The following is a 22,941-nucleotide window of genomic DNA, read 5'->3' as shown; positions in this document are numbered from 1 at the left end:
GCTTCTGTCTTCAACAAGGGGGTTGTAGGGAGCAGAGTATGTTTTGGCATGACAGATCTAGGCGCCCTAGCAGTATCAGCAGGTAGAAAGGAGCAGGATGTAATACAAGCAAAAGTCTAGTAAAGGGACAGGCTGCTTATAAAGCCTCATTCACACACACACACACACACACACACACACACACACACACACACACACACACACACACACACACACACACACACACACACACACACACACACACACACACACCTGTATTTCATATCTATACACAGTCAACACTGCACATAAAACCAATTATCTTGAATTTATTTGTTCCTACTTTTTTTTTTTATTTTACTGTGGTTCCATGGGAAGAAAGGCTGTGTGTGTGTGTCCCCCTGCTGTATGATTAATACCAACAGTGCATAGACAGATGTCTGTGTATGTGGAGGAATGAGGATGTTACTCATCTAATCAGCCAGTTTTCTGTTGCCTTACTAGACCATTCCCCCCTAAAAATGCACCACTTTGACTGCTTTTCTCAAAATTGGGAAGAAAGGCAGAAAATGGACAAAGTGGGAATTAGAATGTACACGCCAAAATGGTTAAGTACGGTCCCCTCCACCTATGTGCACCTTCAGATCTGACGTCTGTCCTTTAGGTTGCATGTGGTGTATTAGGAAACACAAGTTATTTTATGTTTTTTCTGAAAGGTGGTATACTTTATTATGCAGTGTTTCTCATTAGTCAGCCTTATACATATAGTAAAAAGGAAGGTTTCCACTTGGTGGCAAGTCAGTGCACTTAGCCTGGATAATAGGGGTGAGGATGGGGTGGACTGTCTCTTAGACAGCGCAGTGGTCTCTGTCCCAAATGGTGGGAACACATCACATTGCATGACAAATAAAAACATTCTACAAATCAATAAAACCACACAAACGGTCAGTAACAATAAATAGCGTTGTCTTATATATCATATATTATAAGGTTTATTGAAATTTCTCATCTGCTTAAAAGAGCCAAGAAGGTGGGGGAGGGGCTGCTTGGGAGTGCAAAAGGAAAGATGTTTGTGCAAGGGGCAGAGCCTGCTGTAATCAATGGCGTACATGCAGGGCATTATAAAGCAAATAAATAAAGCATTTGTGTCTTTACCTGAGTTCTAGGGAATTGAGTAATTGGTCAGAAGCCTTACTGCATGCGTAAGTGTTGTGGCTTTAGTAAGCAGAGGAGCGCCCCATGGTGGTGGTACAGCTCATCTACACCAGGTCATCTGTACATGTAAACAGGACACTCGAGGAGTCCAGAAATAATACAAAATCAACTCAAAGACATAAAAACAAACACATTGGCTGCAGCAGGAGATTACAAATCTAGAAGCACCACATAAAAGTCACAAATACTTGTTCTGAAATAAGGAAGAGTAAGAGACAGCACACTTTGGAATATGAGGTCAGCAAGAGAAAAGCAAAGCCCTAAACCCACACTCACCTCATATTACCCCCACCCATTTCTTTTAAGAAAAGTGCATGTCGGACATTGGAATGATTCAAAAGGCAAATGCAGAAAAAAAAAAAAACTTCAAAAATACAAGGAATGGAAATCATGAGTGGTCTACTGGAATGTTTAACCAAGAAGCTGAAATGACAAGGACCTGGACGGAGATGAATGGGGCAGGGGACAGGAGGTCAGTAGCAATTGGAAGTGCAGATTAAACTGTTTTCTGCCTGAGTTTTGTGGATAAAAAATAAAACATACCAGATTTGCTACGTTCTGTGCAAGACTTTGGAAACCCATAGCAAAGCAGGAGAGGTCAGATGGTTAATCACAAGGTGCGCTCCGGGGGAGGCCAAGTTACCTGAAATAAAGGTGAATCATAGCAGCAGGAAGCCAGAAGTAGTGTAGTAATGGTTTAGCTTCCCCCTGGGATGAATGATGATACAGGATCAATCTATTCTGTATGCAAAATGGTAAGGTCCAAAGAAAAAAAGTGGCTGCAGAATGGTATGGTCCAAAGGCAATTCATGTGAGTGCAGAATATTATGTTCTAAAGGGAGACAATGTAAGTGCATAAAGGTATAGTCCAAAGAAATAACATGTTTCAAGTAAAACAAAACCAAGAGGTATAAAGTTATTTATCATGATGTTACAACGCAGGGGTTGTAAGTGATGACCCGAAGTGAGGGCCCCTGACAAGTATAACCGTGAATGGGATTGTCTATGTTTTCACTGGATGTATGGAAATTAGAGATTGGCGATGCAGGTGCATGTGGTGCTATTTGGGCTTCACTGTGATGGGCTTCGTGCAATGTTATGTTTAATGTGGTATAGTCCAGTGTGGTATAGGTACAGGATGGTTTGGACTAATATGATGATACCTGTGTACAGAATTGGTATGGTCCAACAGGATGCAAAAGACAGCATTTGTCAGATGACCTTGGCTGGAGTGTTTTTTCTTTTTTTTTTTTTTTTTTTTTTTCTGAGGTATGGTGGAATCGTACAGTGACCCAAGAAAGAGAATGATTTTGCTCCAGCCCTAGGCAGGAGAAGGAATGACCGTTCAGTGCTAAAATTCATTAAAACAGAGATGTCACTTGCACAGAAAAGCAGCAGCCATGTCGGTTAAGCCAGTGTTCGGGACAAGGTAGCGTATCAATTCCCTAGCACCTGGTGACGTCAAAGAGGTACGAGGCACAGGGTGCCTCACTTCTCAATCAGGTCACACATTTCAAGGGAAACGAGGCCGTCTCATTACTGGTTCAGCCCGCTACATGGCTTGCCAATTGTAAAACAACAGCTATTCCATACAAACAAAATTTTTTTTTAGAAAAAAATAAATTACGAAAGAAGAAGAAATTCTGTTCTCAATAAATAGGTGAGTGCAGCCCCCTGTGCTGGACGTACAGGCGGTTGCAATGAAAAGGAAATCTCTTAGTGCAGAGACAAGACTCCCCCCTCCCCACGATTTCCCAACAAAGTATATGGCTCCTGCTCCTAGAACAGGTTCAGTGTCTGCGACCATCTGAGGGGAAAAGAGACATCAATGTCTTATCTCAGTCCATACAGTAAGAGGTTAAGGTTGCAGGACAGCCCCCGTGTGCCCCTTAGTTCTGCTGCAGTATCAAGTTTTCCAGTTCGTCCGCAGATCGCAACAGGAACGCTGCAGACTCCCGGTACCCAGCGATCAGCTGCCGCACAGCTCCAATCTCAGTAGGACTGAGCTGGGCACATGGTATTGCCCGGCTTGTAGTGTTGCTATGGGTGCTACTTGAAGCCAATCCTTTCATGCTGAGGTCAGTGGGACCTGGAAAAAGAAAAAGACTTCCTTTAAATGTGCAAGCATTGACAAAGCATTGGAAACAGCATGGCATGGGGTTTTGCAACACTTGCTGCTGCCTGTAGCCATACCCTAATGCTATGGTCACTTGCGTGACTAATTCAGCTGAAAAACATCGGCCGATTCCAAAGGATAAATGAACACTTAACGACTTTACAACTATATCCAATGTAGACTGTTCTTTATAAAAGGTACACACATCAGCAGCACAAATCCCTCTCCCAGGGGTGTAGCTACCCGGCCCTGGCCCCTGAGAGGGCCCCAAAGAGCTCTCTGCCGCATAAAATATACCACTTTTCTAAAATACACATGGTATGTAGAGGACTAGTTACAGATTGTGCACTGAGGCCCAGTAGTTTCATGGTATGCTTCTGCTCCATCTTAATACAACATATCAGGGCATGTAAATGTCTGGAGCCTAAACAGGACTGTCCAGGCTGGATGCAAATATAACTCCATAGCTTTCAAAGAATTATGTGTCTAAAGGCAGTAAAACATGAAGCATTTTCAAGTTAGTCCAGGCCCTCATAATCTCCCGCTTAGATTATTGTAACACCTACCTCCATGGCCTCCCAGCGAATACTCTTGCCCCTCTCCAGTCCACCTTAAACTGTGCTGCTTGGTTAATACACCACCTCCCACGCTAATTTGGGCTTATGCTAGTTTCACAACTGCTTTTGGATTTCTGCTTCTGGACCCCCCCTGCCCTGAACGGAAAACTTATCTACTTAAAAAAGCCGTTACCTGCGGACCCTATAGGCTAAAATGAACAAAAAAAGTTTAAAAAAAAAAAAAAGTTAAAATAAATAATAAGCCAACAACATGCCCCTATTACAGGTTCTAGTCCCACCCATAATCTCCCAGACCATTGTACATTGTATTGGCACACAGATACTTCAGGAGTCTGGGAAGGTTTAAGACCAGGCAACAACTCTCTCGGACGTTCCGTTTTGGAGATACAGTATTCCCAAAACAATGACCGGCAGTAGCCAATACAAACCTGCAAGTCGTTCACTCATATTCCAACTGTCATACACACGGTCACTCCACATGCACAATCCAACACTGATATCCAAACTGAGATACACGCATCAGAGGAGTAGATACACCAGAGGATTAGATACGCGCCTCTGCACAAAGTACCACACACCAGAGGATTATATAAGTGGCTCTGCAAACTACCACATGCTGGAGGATTAAATACATGCCTCTGCACACAGTACTACGCGCCGGAGGATTAGATACGTGCCTCACCACACAGAGCTTTATCCCAGGTTTCCATAGCAACTCAGCCATTTTTCTTCAATGCTGTATGTCAGCTTTAAAGTGGCAGGGTGCTGTGGATGACACTGTTATACAAGGTCACATTCACACAGATTTACTCCAGGTCTCCATAACAACCGATCGCAGGTTTTTCACTGATATCCAAACTGGGATACACATGATCACATGACGCTTATGGACACACACACAAATGACATACAAAATACACCAGTGCAAAACTGGACAATTCTTATGGGGCCACTACACAAACAAAAAATGAAATAAACCTGTGCAAAGCCGGGTCCTCTTGCTAGTACAAAAAAATTAATGTAACGAACAGGAAAAACTATTCAAAAAAGGTTTTTTTAGTAGTAAAAAATTCAAAGTGAAAAACATACACGTTTTCCTTCCTCTTTTGTTTATAGTTTCCCGAATATAAATTAAAAAAAAAAAACCATGCAAAAATAAAAACACAAAAATAAAGCCCTTTGTGTCACTGAAAAAAGACACGGAAATTAGTTGAATAACCCAAATGATAAAAAAGTTATAACCTTAAAAACTGCGCACACCAGAAAAACCTGAAAATGTGTCTGTCCTAAACCAGAAATTGGACCAGTACTGAAGTGGCTAAGGGGTTAAATAGGTCTTCATTTTGCCCTCACTTACCATTGCAGTGGTTTCCAGTTTGCAGTGAAGTTGAGGCTGGCACGCTGCTACCAACTGAGCCATATCCACGGTAGGCGTAGTGGAGACTGCCATTCATGTAGACAGGATCCTGACTGTAGGAGCCTGTTGGCAGTGAGTATGAGGACTGGGTAATGCCAGAGGGCTTATCCAGTGAGGTGTTCTCTTCCTGCCAAAAAAAAAAAAAAATTGTATAACCAGCGATCACAGGGCACCAGAATGGGGACTATAATGGTGGTTAGCAATGTAAAGACAGAAACTAAAAGATATGACAAAGTATCACCTACTGTGTTTAAGTTAAAGGACATCTCTCACCAAGTGAAGGTCTCATACATATCACTGTCTGCTCCTATTCCTACCAAGTGTCACAGTAGTAACAGAAGGGATCCCCACTTATCCTACAGAGGAGTAACACAGGCATGGCTACGCTCCTATATAGGCTACAGCAATGATTGTTGATCCCTGCTGCCGGACACTGGTCGGTAGGACTGGCCAAATAATTGCAAAATAACCAAAACCATCAATGTGAACATGCTCACATCAATTAGTTGCAATATTTTACATCCATGTTATTGGACCCGACACTACCATTGGCTCAAGGATATGTCCATATCCAACAGAATTCAGCATCTGGTGCAATGGGTAGACAGATTGCTGTCACTGTCCATGTAAGTACCAATGACAGGATAAATAGTAAGTGGATGTTCCTGAAGAATATTTTTTTTCTTTAATTCAAAAGTTTTATTTGGATTTCCAGAATTTTTAAAAGAACAGTACAAATAATACCACAACTGAACATCCGATCATATACAGAGCATTTCCAGGCAAACAACGCCAAAAAGAGAAAGCGAGGATCATAAAATCTCGTGTATTATCATCATGAGCACAAAATAAAATAAAACAAGCTGTCAAGGAGGAGAAGAGATACTATCAGTGAGAGAAGTCCACTCAGGGGGACCGTCACATCAAAACATACATAACAGCAAACAGCATCTGACATGCTAACAACAGATAACCAGAGAAGAGGGGAAAACATAGGCAGGGGAGAAAGCGAAAGAAGGGAGGAATCCGATCACCAAGGGAATAAAACATATGAAAAACAAGAGTAGTCAAAGTCTCATTTAAAGAAATCGAGCCAGGAAGCACCATCATTCACACATGGCGGCAGTCGCAGCATTCACAGACTCCGACTGAGCCAACAAGTTTTTCCGGGTCTTCAGCGACTTGTTTCTTCCCGAAGAACGAGAGGATTCCAGGGAGGTGGCTGGCAGTGTGGGAACCTGTATGGAGTCCTCCTGGACCGGCATCCATGAGGGGATAGAGATAGGGGGTATGTCCAGTACCTCCCATAAGCGATATAGGTCTTGGGGTGAGTGTACAGCATGCCTCTTACCATTATGTAGGATCACTATGCCGAAAGGGAACAGCCAAGCACAACGGAGACCCTTCGCCTTCAAGAGGGGCTTAAGCAAGCGGCGTTTTTGGCGAGTGGAAGGCGCAAGGTCTTGATAGAGATTCAGCGTGTACCCCTCGTATGCCAAGTCCGCCTCATCTCTGGTCGCACTAAGGAGGTCCATAGTATGGGCAGAAGAAATCGAGGATCCTCTCGAGGGTCATCATAGAGGCGGCATCCTCGCCCACCAGTGAAGTGAAGACTTCAGCGGCAATGAGGGGGAGCTGGTCCGGCAAGTAGGTCTCCGGTAGACCTCTAATGCAGAGATTTCGACGATGGGACCGGTTATCTAAGTCCTCCATCGCCAGATACATGTAATTGAAATGTGCAGCATGAGTGTCCAGATGCTCTGAGACAGATGAGACTGTTTGCAGGACCTCTCCCTGGCGGGACTCTAGTATGTCCACATGGCCGGTGACAAGTGTTGAAATCAGCGCGTAACGCAGATAGCTCGCTCAGGACAGGAGCAAGGGCTTGGGAGAGAGCCTGAGAAAGAGTTTTCTTTAAATACCCTTTAGAGATGGGCGCCGGAGAGCTGTCCTGTAGGGAGCTATCCCCATCAGTCAGGTGTCCCATACCTCAAACGAGCAGCATCCTCAGGGACCACCTTCTTCTGGATGGCAGGAGAGCCCGAGAGTGGTTTCTTCAGAAACTTCTGCATCTCTGCAGATTGATTCTGTCGATCTCGTGCATCGGGGGTTCACTAGACTTATCACGCCCGATCTTAACCATGGCCTGTGACAATAGAAGGACTAGAAGTTTCAGCAGGCTAGGATATGCGGCATTATTGCAATGAGGTAGGCCGCAAAAAACAAAATGGTGGCTGCAGCTTGTAGGGCCTGTCCCACGGACGGAAGAAGAGCAGGACCAGCGGGAGACAGCAAGCGAAGTACTGGAGGATCACCCCAGGTCAGGAGAGCACTTGCAGGATGTCCGGGAAGGAGCTTTCTTAGGACAGATGACTCCGGAACAATGAGAATCTTCCCCAGTGGTCAGCGCGCTATGGAGGCCTCTGGAGGGGGTAGGGCCGGATCCAAAATGGCGGCCGCAACTCTCCGAGACGGCCACCCCACAGGTAAGTAAACAGGGCAGCGGTGTGAAGGTGCCCGGACAGACCAGGGTCGGAAAGGTCCTGGAAAGCTGCAGGGAGCAGCGCTGCAGGCTAAGGCAAGCCCAGAGAGGAGAAGCCGATATTTAAGATGGCACAAGTGTGAGAGTGGGCCGCAGCAGTCTAAGTCCTCAGAGATGCACCAAAGCGAAGCAATAGCACCCCAGAGTAGCTGACTGAGGTTTGGGGGAGAACCTCGGGGTTGCTGGAGGTAATGATGGTTGATGGTGCCGCCGGAAAGCTATGGATTGGAAGAGCAGAGCTGGAAGCTCACAGAAGATCGGGGCTTCAGATTCTTCACCCTGTGATGTCCCCTCCTTAAGAATAATTTTAGACAACTAGGCTCCAAGTTGAAGAGAAGGACCTCCAAGGCTGCACTCTCTGGAGTACTGCTTGTGCCATGCACTACACAGGTAAAGCAGCTGGAGCTTAGGGAGCGGAACGCAGGTCTTGGTGCAGGAAATAATGGTTTGGGTTCCTAGAGCACTGGAATAACTTCTCATTGGGGTGCAAATCAGTTTTCCACAGATAACTGGCACCTATATGGACTGTGTTGGGGGGGGGGGGGGGAGAGAATTCTAGAGAGGATGGTGGGGCATTTAAACTAGAGAGGGGATGGCTAGGCAGATATAGTGGTTGATAGGCCAGAGACAGCAGGCTGTAGTGGTGGGGTGAGAAGTGGGGAGAATATAGATCCATTTATTACAACCGAACAATATAGAGAAAACTGGCCAATAAACCTCAAGAATGCACATTTCTGGAAATTAATGTGTGAACTTGGGTGGACGGTAAATGTATATTCACAAATACCAGAAGTCAAATTGGGGAAGCATGAGGCTCTGGTCCAGCAGGAAAACATTGATGTAGTTGGTGGGGCTGAGACGTGGCTAGATTCCTTATGTGATTGGGCATTTAACATTCCAGGTTTTACTCTTTTTCACAAAGACAGACTAATCAGATGTTTTTATGATGAGGTGAGTAGATGTCTGGACAGAGGAGAGACTGTGGATATAGTGTTCCTGGACTTTGCAAAGGCGTTTGACACTGTCCATCAGTTTCACTGGCTTGGAAAATATAGTTTGTAATTGGATTGAAAATTGGTTAAAGGATCCTATCCAGAGAGTTGTGGTCAGTGACTGCAGCTCAGTTAACTCTGTTATAAGTGTTGTACCCCGGGTTCAGTGCTGGGACCACACTATCTCTTATCTATGTAGATGACATCAAGTACACATGCAACACAGTACTGTCTATGAAGGATGTACAGAGCTTACAGGCAAACTTGCACAGACTGAGTATTTGGGCTTTCACATGACTAATGAGGTTCAATGTGGATAAATGTAAAGTTATGCATCTGGGTAAAAATAATCCACATGCAACATATGTCTTGGGGGGAGAGTAACACTGTGAGAGTCACTGGTGGAGAAGGACCTGAGATGAATAAAAGCGTTCTCATTCAAAAACCATTGAGGCGATTTACATACAAAAGGTATGTGTGGAATAGCCTTTCTAAAGGCTATACATGTATGTACTTAGTTAAAAATGACTTTTCCCAATGATAGAGCCCCTTTAATCTTAAGAGCTGACAAGGCTTCTTCACTGTAAGGACTGTGAATCTGTGAAATAGTCTACCCCAGGAACTGGTCATGGCAGTCACAGCCGACAGCTTCAAAAATGGATTACTTGCCTTTTTAGAGAAAAATAGAATGGATACTTATGGAAATATATAGAATGTCATGTCCTTTCCCATCCCCTGTTTGAACTTAGTGAAGATATGTCTATGGTGGCCTTCAACATCCTCTGGATCTCTGCCAGTCCAATGCACTCCGCTGCAAGTGAGTCAGTACACCCTCACCTGCTCCATTCACTCCAGAAGCACGCCCGACCTGAGACAGAGCCGTGTACAGCTAGAGTGCACCACCCCAGACATAACAATCTCTTGTCTGGAGAAGAACCTTAGGAAAACTCAGGGCTTGTGGCCCAGAATAAGTTGCAGCATGGAGAATGAGGCTGAAGAAGGATTAGGCTGTCCTCAGTGACTGGTGGCTAGAGGAGCTGCTGGACCATCTGACTTCTGTTCTAGAATAAGACAGATGGAGGTCCCCAGCAATCCTCAGATGTCATCACTATTTATAATGAGCAGGAAGAGTGCTTTTTTTTTTTTTAGCGCTCTCTTCGATCATTAGAAAAGTGGTAATTGGGATCTGGTATAGCAGGGGTCCCCTGACCTTAGGCTGTAAGACACAGGGAAATTTTAGCAATATTTTATCTTGCTAAAAAGGTTCATCTCAAAGCATGAAAACCACAGTATTTACAATATATGTGTGGATTAAATCTGTGCACATGAGTATGATATATAGATATACATATGTATGGGTAAATATGGTTGCTACATGTCATTAACTCTATAGACTTCCTTAGAAACTAGGGCCAAAATGTGACAGCATCTCCACCCCTGCTGTTCACTAATCAGGATCTAAAGGGTTACCTGAGCTGTCTGGTAAATCTCCAGTCTCATCCTCTTGGCCGCTTTCCGGGACTCACTCTCGCAGGCAGCAGCCAGGATATTTTCCGCCATAGCTGAGGTCAGGTGAGGAGGAGTTGGCCGAGCCTGAAATATGTTTGGGGCCACATGTTATACCGGTACTTTTATAGTCATATAGAATTGTCATTACTTTAATAAAGCACAGATTATCTGGCCCTTCAGACACCTCTGTAACCTGTGCCAAGGGCATGAGTGGTGTCATCCACATATCTATCACAATATAGATATATAGATATAGATATATATATATAGATATATATATATATAGATATATATATATATATATATATATATATATATATATATATATATAAAAGATGACAATGCTGTCACTGCCTCTGATGTACTAGTGTACAAACCCATATTGATAGGTTATATGGCCCCCACTACATTATGCCCAGACAAGCTGGTAACTCACATAGACCCTGCAAGTATCCGGTTCGGTTCTCACCATCTCCATGCCGTTCTTCTTCATGCGTCGGCAGGATTTCAGGTAGGTGCGAATGCGCTTTCTAGCACGTTCTTGGAATTCTGGGAACTGGCGGCTGCAGGACTCGATAATGGCCTGTATCTTCTCCTTCGGCTGCTTGGAGATGGGAACCATACGATCAAGGTTTTCATCCACAAAGAGACGGACGAACATCTGAAATGATGCAAAAATGTTACCCCTGGTGAATTAAAGGGTACAGAGTTCCACCAAGAATTTCAAACAAATGATTTAGATGCAGAACGCTTCTCATATAATGTGGTTAAATTAATTCAAAGTAAAAGGAACAATTTCCAATCACCACCAGATACCAACCACCCCATTCTCCATAGGACCACAAGCAATTTCTTGCTCACATTAAAAGCCTTCAGACGTTCAGGGTCCAGCCCTTCTGTGTCTGTGATGCGATCATTATCCTCATGGTCATCTTCATCATCATCATCCACTGCTGCGGTCCGGCTTACTGACAGGTCCTCAGCTCCACCACTGACTTCTGTCACTTCTGTCTTAATGGAGTCATAACTTCCTGAGCTGTATGGAGGGGACTGGAATAAAGTAATATACATTAAAGGACAATTTTGACCCCCTTCCATTAGCATTACAAGCATTGGCAACTTTTTTATTGTACTGTCACAATAATCCTGGACACGTCTCATAATATATTAGGGGGAATTTGTAAATAATAGCGCACTGTATACTGGTCTTGATATATGGAAAGGTGCGGGCCTCCTCATAAATCAGATGCATCCTCCACCAGGCTGTGCAGCTAACTGAAATCTATGCCAGCTCGGAACTGAAGTAGATTGCAGGCATCATTTACAGCAGAAAACTGGTGTATAATATGTGGAATCTGGTGCAGACGATGGTCACGCTTACAGCACACCCATGCCATGCCACTTTTGTAAGTGATGAGGGCAGCTAAAATGGCATTTATGACAATAATAAGATCACGTTTACCCCATAAACTATAATGGGGTCCGCAATTTTTATATTGAACTCAGTGTAGAGAAAGTCCTTCCTGCAGTACTTTCTGCATTGGAGTCTTCAGCAAACTCCAACAGAGGTGTGAACGTAGCCTTACTGTAATAAACAGGCGTAACAACTTACAACAAAAAGTTGCAAACCTGAGGTCAGTAAATTTTTCACGTGACAAAAGTGGCATAGAGGCTTAGGACCATCATCTTCGAGTTCATGTCCATCTTGTAGTCCTTACCTCAGACGTGACTTTGAGCGTGTATTTTCCATGGTTCCGAATAGCTTCTGTGTTACAAGCATCAGTAGGATATTGTGGAACTCCCAGCGTGGGGCGTATCTTGTCACTGAGGTTGATGGGCTGTTCTTCAGGTGGAGCGCCAAGTTCCAGGGCAGAGCTGGTGCTGTTTCCATTCATGTCGGGGAGGGAGCGGCTTAGGGTAGTGCTAGCAGGCGCAGTGGACGGATTTAGCACAGGAAAGACATTCCCATTACAGCTCTCAGAGGAGGAATCATCTGGAAGACAGAAGATCATCAGCTCTGCAGCCCCTTTATCATAAAGGAGATGCACTCAACTATCATATATTAAATAACTATTTTTTTACCCTTTAAAAAGCGCATGTTAAAAGATCTCTACCCGTTACTTTGACTGAACAATATTTCCGAATAGCCAAAATCCAGCACCTCTGAGATTAACTCCTTGTTGGCCACCAAGACCGGCCAGAAGGATATCGGCAGTTGTTTCTCACAGTAAAAATACTGTATATCGGATGACTCCTGAAGAGGCGCGCTAAATTTAAGTCATCATTCTTAAAATGATGCAGTGTGACATGTCGTGGCACTCACATTGAATCCCTATTACTAAACTACATCACTAATGCCTTCATCTTTCATGAAACAATAGATATATACAACAAGTTGGGATAGTCATAGACTGCGTCACTGGCTAATTTTCCACATGTATTAAGGTGCTTTTTTTCTTTTTCTTTTTTTTTTTGCACAAAGTTGCAATTTATCTTTTTCCACATATGTGAATTTGTCTGTCTCCCCTACCAATTATATAAAGGTCTCTGCCAGCAACAAATAAAAGCTTACTGATGATCCTATAGTCGCTGACTTATATATCTACTAAATGTTGTCCCAACTGTCACCACATAAAACATGGCCGCTTAATAAAGATTGCAGTTAGTATGGCAGCTGAGAAGGTCCAACCCAACAATTATCAGTTGCAAATGTTAGTCACCAGTGTAGCTAGTTGGGGGGCAGCTATTCATGCTATACTCTAGTTAAAACACACCCTGCACCAGTCTTGTAAACCGCACGCCTCTTCAGGCCTGCGGTTTACAAGACATCAATACCACAGACAGATGTCTGCTTCTCAGCACAGAGGGGCGTGAGGACATCACACCATCGCTCCGCCTGCACCTAGACACAGAAGTCCTGTGCAGATACTCTATTCATCAAAGGATCGCAGCTAGGCAAGTAAAACATTTTTTTAGTGCAATTGTGGGTATCTTAATAGTATGAGGGGGAATTATAGCTATAAGGGAGGATTCATTATGGGTCATTATGACGATGGGACCATTAGGGGGCATCATTTATATTAGGGCTTGATCACACGGGGTAAGAGGGGGCGGAGTTTGGCGCTGAATCCATGACATAATCCGCCCCCTCACAATACAGTTCTATGTAGACCGCTAGTGTTCTTTTTTCCGCTAGTGGCAAAGAAACGAGCTGCCCTTTCCTCAGGCAGATTCCGTGGCTGAATCAGCCGCGATGTGCGCCTCGCAACAGCACCCTCCGGACTAGGCCCATTCATTTGGGCCTAATCCGGAGCGGAAAACCGCAACGGGATGCTGTACAATGCAAGACAGGTGCAGGATGTGTTTTAACTAGAGTATAGCATGAATAGCTGCCCCCCAACTAGCTACACTGGTGGCTAGCATTTGCAACTGATAATTGTTGGGTTGGACCTTCTCAGCTGCCATACTGTTGCGGCAGCAGTGACGGAATATGACACGTGGAATCCCTGTGTGAACTAGGCCTAAGGGGTCATTAGTGGCGCAGTGTTCATGTCAGCGGGAATCAGGGGCATAATCTAAGAAAGCAAGAAAGTCCGCAGAGGTTTCCTCTGCAGACTTTCTGCTTCTATTATACCTATAGGGAAACTGCTGATGTTTCCGTGGCTGTAATTCACATGCTGCGATTTCCAAAACTGCAACGTATTTTTCCACGGGAACTGCAAAACGCTGCATTTTTTTTATCATGCTGTTTACACCATGGCACTTATGTCACGTGCAGCCCCAGCCTTGCTGAGTTTTCCACCTCATTTTATTGATGATCTGTCGTCAGAATAAATCATCAATAAGAGATCAGTGAATCACCACTGATCAGCTGTATGAAGGGGCCATGGCAACTGTGTATATCACACGCTGTCTGTTTATAGTAACTGTTTGATGTAATTACTGTCTTGTCACGTAGACGGGGGATGGGGTGTTATATTATTATATAGTTTATAACTGGGGGTAGCAGCAGAGTGGGTGTCCGAGTACAATGTGGGTCAGGTGCCTGGAAAAATGAGGAGCCAAAGATGTCTGTGCTCAGACTGTACAGAGATTGACAGAAGTGGTTATGGCGGTCCAGAGAAATGGAATGGAAATGTGATCGATTAGTCCGAGACATCAAGTGTATGTCACTAAATGTTACTGCGCTGTATTGTGTTCACTTAAATAGTCTGCAGAGCCCTGTGTAGAGCCGATATCTAACACTATATGGTCACTGAATAGTAATAATATCGTTATATCTTAATTGGCGGCCCATTTGGACACGTTGATCCCCCTGTGCTGAAACCCTAGATATGCCTTTGAGCAGAACTATTCTGGGAAAGCTGGGTGGCTTTAATGTCCATCCTATTGGCTGTCACCTAGCTTTCCTAGAAGCAGATCTCACTAAAAAACAAGTCGACCAGATATTAAGACTTGTAATAAACAAAAAAATGATATAGTGCAGCAGGTTGTAGTTTTATAAATCTATTGTGCTCTGGGAGAAGGACCTCAGCTTGCAACTTTCTCCTGTCGCCTGGGATAGGTCTTTCTTATTAGCTCACTAACTTCCAATGTCAGGCAGTGCACAAGAAAATAACTTCAAAATGCTGACCCGACCCTATCGTTGTCCTGACCTCCTCCACAGGTTTTGTTCTGGTATCTCACCTGAATTAGCCCTTTTCTCAGTCATCCCTGGAAGGATATCTGCAGTGAAGAAGGAAGGACCTCCTACAGTGGCTTAGCGGTGGTCTTCCCACATGTTGTCCTCTCATCTCACCAGGAAAACTATACTTATTTCAGGTCCTTGAGCCCCACCCTACTTCAACCTTGTTTTCCTATCTATATTTAATATAAGTTGAGCACAATGTTCCCTTATTTTTGCTTTTTGAGGCTGTTATTTAAAAAAAAAAAAAAAAAAAACTTTAATAAAAAACTGATTAAACATAAATCTATTGCACTTGGTATGACCTAAAAGCCCTGCTCCCCTATGGATGGTAAAGTCCAAGTCCCTCAGTCGTTATCTTAGGACTTGTTTCTGGGAAAGCTGGGTAACAACCTATATGGCTCTCAGTAGAAGTAATGATAAATCTGCTAGTTATGGATTGAGGAAAGAGAAAAATGTGTAGCATAAAAAGCTGGGTGACAATTCCTCCACTGCTGTGGAAGCTGTGATGGTTGCCAAGATGAATACTATCCAATTGGCCAAGAAACAGATGCAAAGAAAGGGATGAATGGAAACGTGAGTGATAGTAAAGAGTAAAAAGACCATAACAGCCCCACAAATGAGGAGATGAGGGATGGAGAGCAGAGATCAGATTATTACTGCACACGGCCTCCTCAGATCTTTGGTTTTGCTCCAAGGAGATTTAGCTAATTCTGGAATAGATGAAGGAACAGGGGATTATTTCCTGGACATGTGCAAGAGTTAAGGAAGGAAATGACAGGGGGATGGGAAATCCTGGACAGTGCAGTCTTTATTTGTCACATTTTCCTACAAGTCTTTCTGGCAATAAAAGACACAGATAACATACAATGAAAGGTTGACACTTGAGGTGGCAGGACAATGATATGCTGACACACTGCTAACTTTACAATGCTGGTATGACTTGCTGTAAGTGTAAGGGAGAATTTGTATAATCCCTGGTGTCATATCAGTCACAGTGTGTACAGTCCAGTGTACAGTATGACACCCTGCCTCTGAACACAATATGGTGTGAGCTGTGCTCTGGGTGTACAGCGGCAGAGGGAGCAGTGTCTGAAGCTCCCCCTCCCCCACATCCCTTTTTCACAGAACCTCAGTTCATCTCACTGGGATTAGGCAGTATTATCCTCCCCAATCACCCAGCCTCCCACACTACTAAATGACCTAAAATGTACAGGTTCTCCTCATGCAATGATCTAAACACTGGGAGACAAATCTGGTGTCAGACTACTAAGAATGACTGGGAATACTGTGACAACCGGCACTTTTCACAAGTAGCGCTCGCTTTACTCCCAAGCACACATGCAGCACTCCATTCAATCCTAGCACACAAGCAGCACTTGCTTCACTACCAGCACACAAGCAGCGCTCCATGCAATCCCAGCACACATGCAGCGCTCACAGCACACAAGCAGCGCTTTATTCACTCCCAACACACAAGCAACGCTCTCTTCACTCCTGGAACACAAGCAGCACTCCATTTACTCCTATCACATAAGCAGCGTTCCATTCAATCCCAGCACTCAAGCAGTGCTCCCTTCATTCCAAACACAAGCAGCACTCCTTTCACCCCAGGCACACATGCAGCACTCCCTTCACTCCTGCTATACATTCATTTCCTTCTTACTCTCTCAGCACACGTTCATCCAAAAATATCTAAAGACGCCATGTTATTTTTCCTGTCTATACCGCAGCCTGTTTCAACTGAACTCCAACTCCATAGAAACGATCTTTGACCTAAACTGGAATATATCTATTTACTTTTTACAATGCAGCTCATCCAGATGTGACACACCCCTCCATAACCCTGACCTCCTTCCTTCTTCTTACGGCAGCCACACTTTAACCCTTACTTCCCCAAAGGTATCCGCATAATGCAGTTGATTATCAGAAACCTGATAAACTTGGGGTACACCGTATTCTGCTTCCTTGGGAATGCTCTATTCCATGTCATCCCAGTAATGTGTGCGCATGTAAGCCCACTACTCACCATCCTCTGGGCCTGGCACATTCTGAGGGCTCCGCATCTTCTCCTCCTCAATGGGGCTCCCCGCCTTATCTGCCCATGTGGGATCATTCATATCCGGCTCTTCTTCGGTCACCGTGATCTCATCCTGAATGGACAGAAAGAACATCAAACATGATCACCCTGAAAAATGTCTTTATCATTTTAAACGATCCATTGAGTCCAGCCTCCACTAGCTGAATGATAATGGTGCAGGCCTATAGTGCAGGAGACAGACCCTGGGGATCCAGGACGCTATCTGTTCTTTCCGTGATATTGCTCAGACTTTGTCCAACTCACTAACGTGCAATAAAATTAAAATCCGGAAGTTTGGTGCTTGTTAGCGACATCCCAAAGAGCCCTCTGCCCTGGGATCTGCGAGCTACTCCTCATTCCAGCCTCCCAATAAAGGAAAGTATATGCCCTCTCCAAGATTGGACTATAGACTCTGAGCAGTAGAGGCTAGGCCTAAAGCACCTTGCTTTAAATCCCTTACCAGCCAATCTGTTCGTATACCCCTCCTTATGATCCTGACATTCTCAAAGCGGCTGAAATACTCTGTACTGGTAGGGATCCTGCAATTTCTACTATGTTACTTTAAGCAAGTTATAATTTGTTATACTGCACTGGTCTTCACATTATTACACTGCCCCTGTCACAGTCAGCACGTTCCTCTCCTGAAATATTCTGTGCTGCTGGGACACTGCTTTTTATACTATGAAGCTCTTAAATCATCTTGCATTTTCAAACACTTCTTATAGCTGTTACTTAGCTATAGGAGTATCTTGGAAGGCTTTCCATTTAATGTAGCACCAAGCACCCCACCACACATTGCTGTGTAATAAAGTAGGCTTGTCATTCAGGGCTACAGAAAAGCTGGGTATATCCTCATAGCTGTGAGGGCAGTTACACACACACACACACACACACACACACACACACACACACACACACTAGGGGAATTCATTAAGGATGGTGTTCTATATATCAGTCTTAATCCATTCCCTTGTTGTCACTAACTTTACCTGAATTATTAAAAAGCCCCCAACTCCCATGTGCCAGGATTGACATCTACGCCAGTCTGGAACTGCCATATTTTAGGTATAACTCACACCATCTTCCCAGCCGACGGCATAAGTTCTTGGACACTTGAGAAAGGGTCAGTAAGACCCGAAACGCGTTGTGTTGTGAACCTCAATAAAGTTTTATGAAGCCATTTTGAACCTAATGGGTGAAGCGCAGTCCTATGCTTCTGGTCCTTTGCATCTATTTACACACCATCGGTGATTAGGGTACTGCAGCTCAGAACTCACCCAGGGAGAATCCCCGTTAAATGGTTCCGGAGCCCAAACAGTTGTTGTGAATTACACAACCCGACCAGGTGAGAGCGATCCTTATACTGGATTGTTCTACATCTTCTCTAATTACTACACTATATACAGCACGGTGCTGTCTTTCTGTTTTTTTATATATCTTTCTGTAGTGAGTTATAGTAAATTTATTGGACCGACGCAGCTCTTGTAACTTTCATAAATAGTGGTGAACAAGGCGCAGAAGGAACTAAGTGCCACAATAAAGGGCTGTGCAGCAAATTTGCATCTCATTTACAGAAAACTGGCATAGATTGTTTAGTAAGGAGCATTACCGGCGGTCCTTCCTTCTTACCACAGTCAGGCTGTATAATCAACATCAGGCTAAGCGAAGGTCACTCTGCACAGATAACTAAATGATCTTGAAGTCTTCTTTAGTTGCTATGACTTCTATTATCTTTCTATTTGCTATTCTGAGCTTGTATATGTTCTTTTTTGTAATATATTACTGTATTATCCATGATGCTTTAACATACTGAATTTCCCCATGGAGGGACTATTAAAGGATTATCAAATTCTCTCCACTGTGTTTTTGTGATGCAGTTTTTTGTTGTTTTTTTTTATTTTAGCAAAAGCCAGAAGTGGATGTAGCATGAAGGACACATTTAAGTTGTTACTCAATATTTCCCTTTCATTTTGAATCAATCTTCTGGCTTTGACTCAAAAAATGGATGGAAAACTGCATTTAGGCTGGTGACACATGGTCTATATGGGATGTGGATATAGCATAAAGGTAAAATGGATAGTGCCATGCTTTATTCATTGCTGCAATTAAATAGAGCATAGCGCAGAAGAAAAAAAAAAAAAGCCCCGAGAAAAAACAGCCTTACCCCACAGTCACACGAAAGACAGTCCATGTATTGGCCGGATTTATCAGAATGAACTTCATGCTGGGGGCAGGACTCCTAGCATTGTAGTTAAATATAATACTAAGAGTCCTGTTCCTATACCATATTTGTAGCGAGCATCTAGGGTCAGTTTCTAAGTACAGCCTGTTTTCACAGCTAGTACACTGACCCATTCATCTCTAAGGCCCCACAGACACACCAGTTTTGCGGCATTGAACTGGGGCAAAACTCAGGACAGACCCTATAACTGTCCGTTTTGCAGCCCACACTCACTAGATGAATTGAATGGATCCATGCTGTATGCTCAGACTGGACACATGCACACGGTTGTGTATACCTAGCCTTAGGATGGTTTCACAGTGTACAGAAAGCAGTTCTAATCGCAGTCAGTTTTGCAGCCCTAAGATTTATGCACTTGTCCACGTAATTCATGGACTGTATGTATACCCATTCATTTTAATGAGCACATGTAGATGTCTGTTTGTTTTTCACAGACCAACACAGACTTTCTCTAGTTTCAGAGTCTATGAATCCAAGGAAATCATGGACAGCACATGGATCCCATCCATATGCTATCCATTTTTCAGAAATCTAGACAAACAGAAAAGTATGGGAAATAAAAAGAAAGTTATGGATTGGAAAAATGTGCAGGTTCCCCTTCTGTCTGTGACTGTTATGTATGACCTGGATACACATTGTACATCAGTCTTATAATGCCTGTACCACTGGAGGATTTCCTTGATTTATGCAAAGGATCTGGCCTTGTAGGAGCATCCTTTCTGGAAATATATGGAATCATTTACACCACAAAACTGGTGTAATGGATGAATTTGGTGGGGCAGATGATCTTGTCTACAGTATGCCCTCATCATGCCCCCTTTCTAGGAAAGAGGGTAATTTTGTTGCAAGTGCTGTTTACAGCTGAGAACTGCAACTTTCTAATGCCTCAAAACCAGCTTTCATTCGCCTAGTTAACAAGTAGAGGCATTGATCAAAAAGGGTATAGGGTGTCAGCACCATAGCCAGAAGGACTCCATAGGTCTTAATGCAGAATCATGTCACCATAACCTATATACTGGACAGGGTACAGGGGAGGCATGGGGTTTGTTTGTTGTCTGATCTATCACATAACTTAGTATAAGAATAAATATGGGTTTAGTATACTGGTATATAGGTACAGGAGGAGGATGATGATATATATGGGCCAGTATATACAAACAGTAATGAGACTGAGTGTATAAATAGTGTCTGTACATTCAGGTACTATAGGAGGTGGATATGGTCTGTACATACAGCATGGGAAGTGGTAGATATGGGAACAGTATATACAGGTACAGTAGTGAGAATACATAAATGGTTGTATATACAGGTACATTAGTAGAATATATAATAGTTAAAATATATACGTAGAATAGTAGGATACATATACCAGAAATCAGTATATACAGGTATGGCAGTGAGAATACATAAAAGATTAATATATATACAGGTACAGTAGAGGTATATAGAAGCACCCGCATTTACAGGTACAGTAGTGAGAACAAATGGTTAGTATATTCAGGTACAGTAGTGGTATACACAGTATAAGGGATCAGCATATATAAGTACAGAGGTGGAAGTACATAAATAGTATATTCAGGTACAGTAGTGGTATACACAGTATAAGGGATCAGCATATATAAGTACAGAGGTGGAAGTACATAAATAGTATATTCAGGTACAGTAGTGGTATACACAGTATAAGGGATCAGCATATATAAGTACAGAAAACGTTAGTATATTCAGGTACAGTAGTGAGAAATCTAGAAAGGTCAGTATTTACAGGTACAATAGAGGGTCATTTATAAGGGTTCAGTACAAACGGGTACCACAGGAAAATATCTAATAGCTCACTATATACAGGTACAGTATGAGGCAGGTATACACAGGTATAGAAGCAGGTGGATTATAATAGGATGATTGTATAGACACACAGGACAAGGTGGATCATATGGCAATATATCAGGTTCTATACACATATAGGAGGATATTGATATATAGGGTCATTATATTGAAGTACAGGAGGTGGTGGGTAATTCGGATATACATGAGATCAGTATATACAGGTATAGTGGTGGGGTATATAAGGGATCAGTATATGCAGGCATAGTAGTGAGGATACATAAGTGGTCAGTATATACAGGAACAGTATAAAGTTGGATTTCTATTGGTGCAGTGTGTATATATGTACATATACACAGACAGAAGATACAGGCTCCGAGCCGGCAGTGTACACAGATCCGGGGAGGGGGCCGGCAGCTATTGTACACAGGCCTGTGTGATGGGTGTACCAGATGACCGGTTATGTATCTCCCGTCCTGCCGCCGCCTCACCTCAGTATACCCCGGCTGTACCCTGCTCTCCCCCATTTCTGCCTGCACCATTCTCCCTCCTGTCCCCGTGTCGCACCTCAGGCCGGATCCGGGCGTTCGGGCACCGTGTGACAGCTGCAGCTGGGCAGGGACTGCGTGACGTCACGAGCAGGCCTGTCCCATCCGGCCACCGTACACAGAAGGGCGGGGCCACGGCCTCACCATGTGTGTACACCCAGCCGTACACAATACCCTGTGTATACTACGTTATATCTATACACACTGTCCCCTGTATATACTGTGCCTAGAAAACAGTATACACTGTTTTCTGTATATACTACACTACAGTGACCCATACATACTATGCCTACATATCCTACGCCTCATACACAATATACCATGCATATACTACCACCCACAGACAATATTCTCACTGTACCCTCTATGTACTACACACTGTATCTTGTATATAATACACACTGTATATAGCACACTCATACGTCTGGTATAGTAACACACTGTACTAATAAACAATACACCCTTCACCTTGTATATACTATCTTCTCCCTAAACCCTATAAACAATAAGTTCAATGTACCCTGTATAGAAAACACCCAATACAGTAAAGACCCCAGCATGTGTGAGGTATATGCCCCAAGCCAACCAATAGATACCAGAAGCCGCGGATAGAATCAAACGTTATTCTGCACAATGCGCAGAATCATATGGCTCAGTGCAGGGCCAGCTGCAGGTATATGTGGGCCCTTGGAGTACAGAACCTCAGTGAGCCTCTTTTGGAGCAACTCGTGCACCGCAGCAAAAAAAACAAAACAGAGTGTTATTTTGCTGAGGCAGGCCTATAGGAGTGGATTGTATTTACAGTCCATTCCATACAAGTAGCTACAACCTGTTCAAACATCAGAAAGTAAAGAGAAATTTTAGGGTATGTTCACACAGGTCGTTGGAACCTTTTCCACATAGTGAACATTCTGCACGGCTAGCCGCGACGGGATGTTAATGCAACATCAGTATTCCCTCACGGCGTACCGCTCCTGATTAGGCCCAAATGAAGGGGCCTAATCAGGAGCGTGTCTAGAGCCGCTACTAGCTAGCAGGAAAAAAAAAAAAGCGAACAGCTACTATTGAAGTCAATGGAAGCCATTTTTGCAGGCTGATTCCGCATCAAAATTCGCCTGCAAAAAACTCTGTGAGAACATACACTTAGGCTGAGTTCACACTGAGTTGTTTGGTCAGGAATCCGCCTCAAAATCAGCCTCCAAAAAACCCTCCCAATAG

General features: G+C 43.6%; 3 protein-coding genes across 5 annotated transcripts in view; 2 read left to right on the top strand and 1 right to left on the bottom strand.

Annotated features, from left to right (window-relative positions):
* Positions 1-22,941, top strand: part of TM9SF4 (transmembrane 9 superfamily member 4) — a 318,186-nt gene that overhangs the window by 173,479 nt on the left and 121,766 nt on the right. The gene's annotated exons all lie outside the window — the stretch shown is intronic.
* POFUT1 (protein O-fucosyltransferase 1) overlaps positions 1-22,941 on the top strand; it is a 142,906-nt gene that overhangs the window by 118,500 nt on the left and 1,465 nt on the right. The window lies entirely within an intron of this gene.
* Positions 673-21,814, bottom strand: NOL4L (nucleolar protein 4 like). Of its 3 annotated transcripts, none has more exons than XM_075276857.1 (8): positions 21,667-21,814; positions 17,062-17,185; positions 12,067-12,341; positions 11,210-11,398; positions 10,785-11,009; positions 10,310-10,432; positions 5,246-5,432; positions 673-3,283 (listed from the first exon to the last, which is right to left on the bottom strand). In XM_075276857.1, the coding sequence occupies exons 1-8, from the start codon at positions 21,715-21,717 to the stop codon at positions 3,084-3,086; spliced, it is 1,374 nt and encodes a 457-aa protein (XP_075132958.1). In that variant the 5' UTR covers positions 21,718-21,814; the 3' UTR covers positions 673-3,083. The 3 variants fall into 3 exon arrangements, with proteins under 3 accessions (XP_075132958.1, XP_075132959.1, XP_075132960.1); XM_075276858.1 differs by having other exon boundaries at positions 10,818-11,009; positions 21,667-21,813; XM_075276859.1 differs by having other exon boundaries at positions 21,743-21,793.

The sequence above is a fragment of the Leptodactylus fuscus genome, chromosome 6 (assembly GCF_031893055.1).
Source record: "Leptodactylus fuscus isolate aLepFus1 chromosome 6, aLepFus1.hap2, whole genome shotgun sequence".
NCBI classification, from domain to species: domain Eukaryota; kingdom Metazoa; phylum Chordata; class Amphibia; order Anura; family Leptodactylidae; genus Leptodactylus; species Leptodactylus fuscus.
The sequence above is the reverse complement of the archived record's forward strand: the minus strand, read 5'-3'. Positions and strand labels throughout refer to the sequence as shown.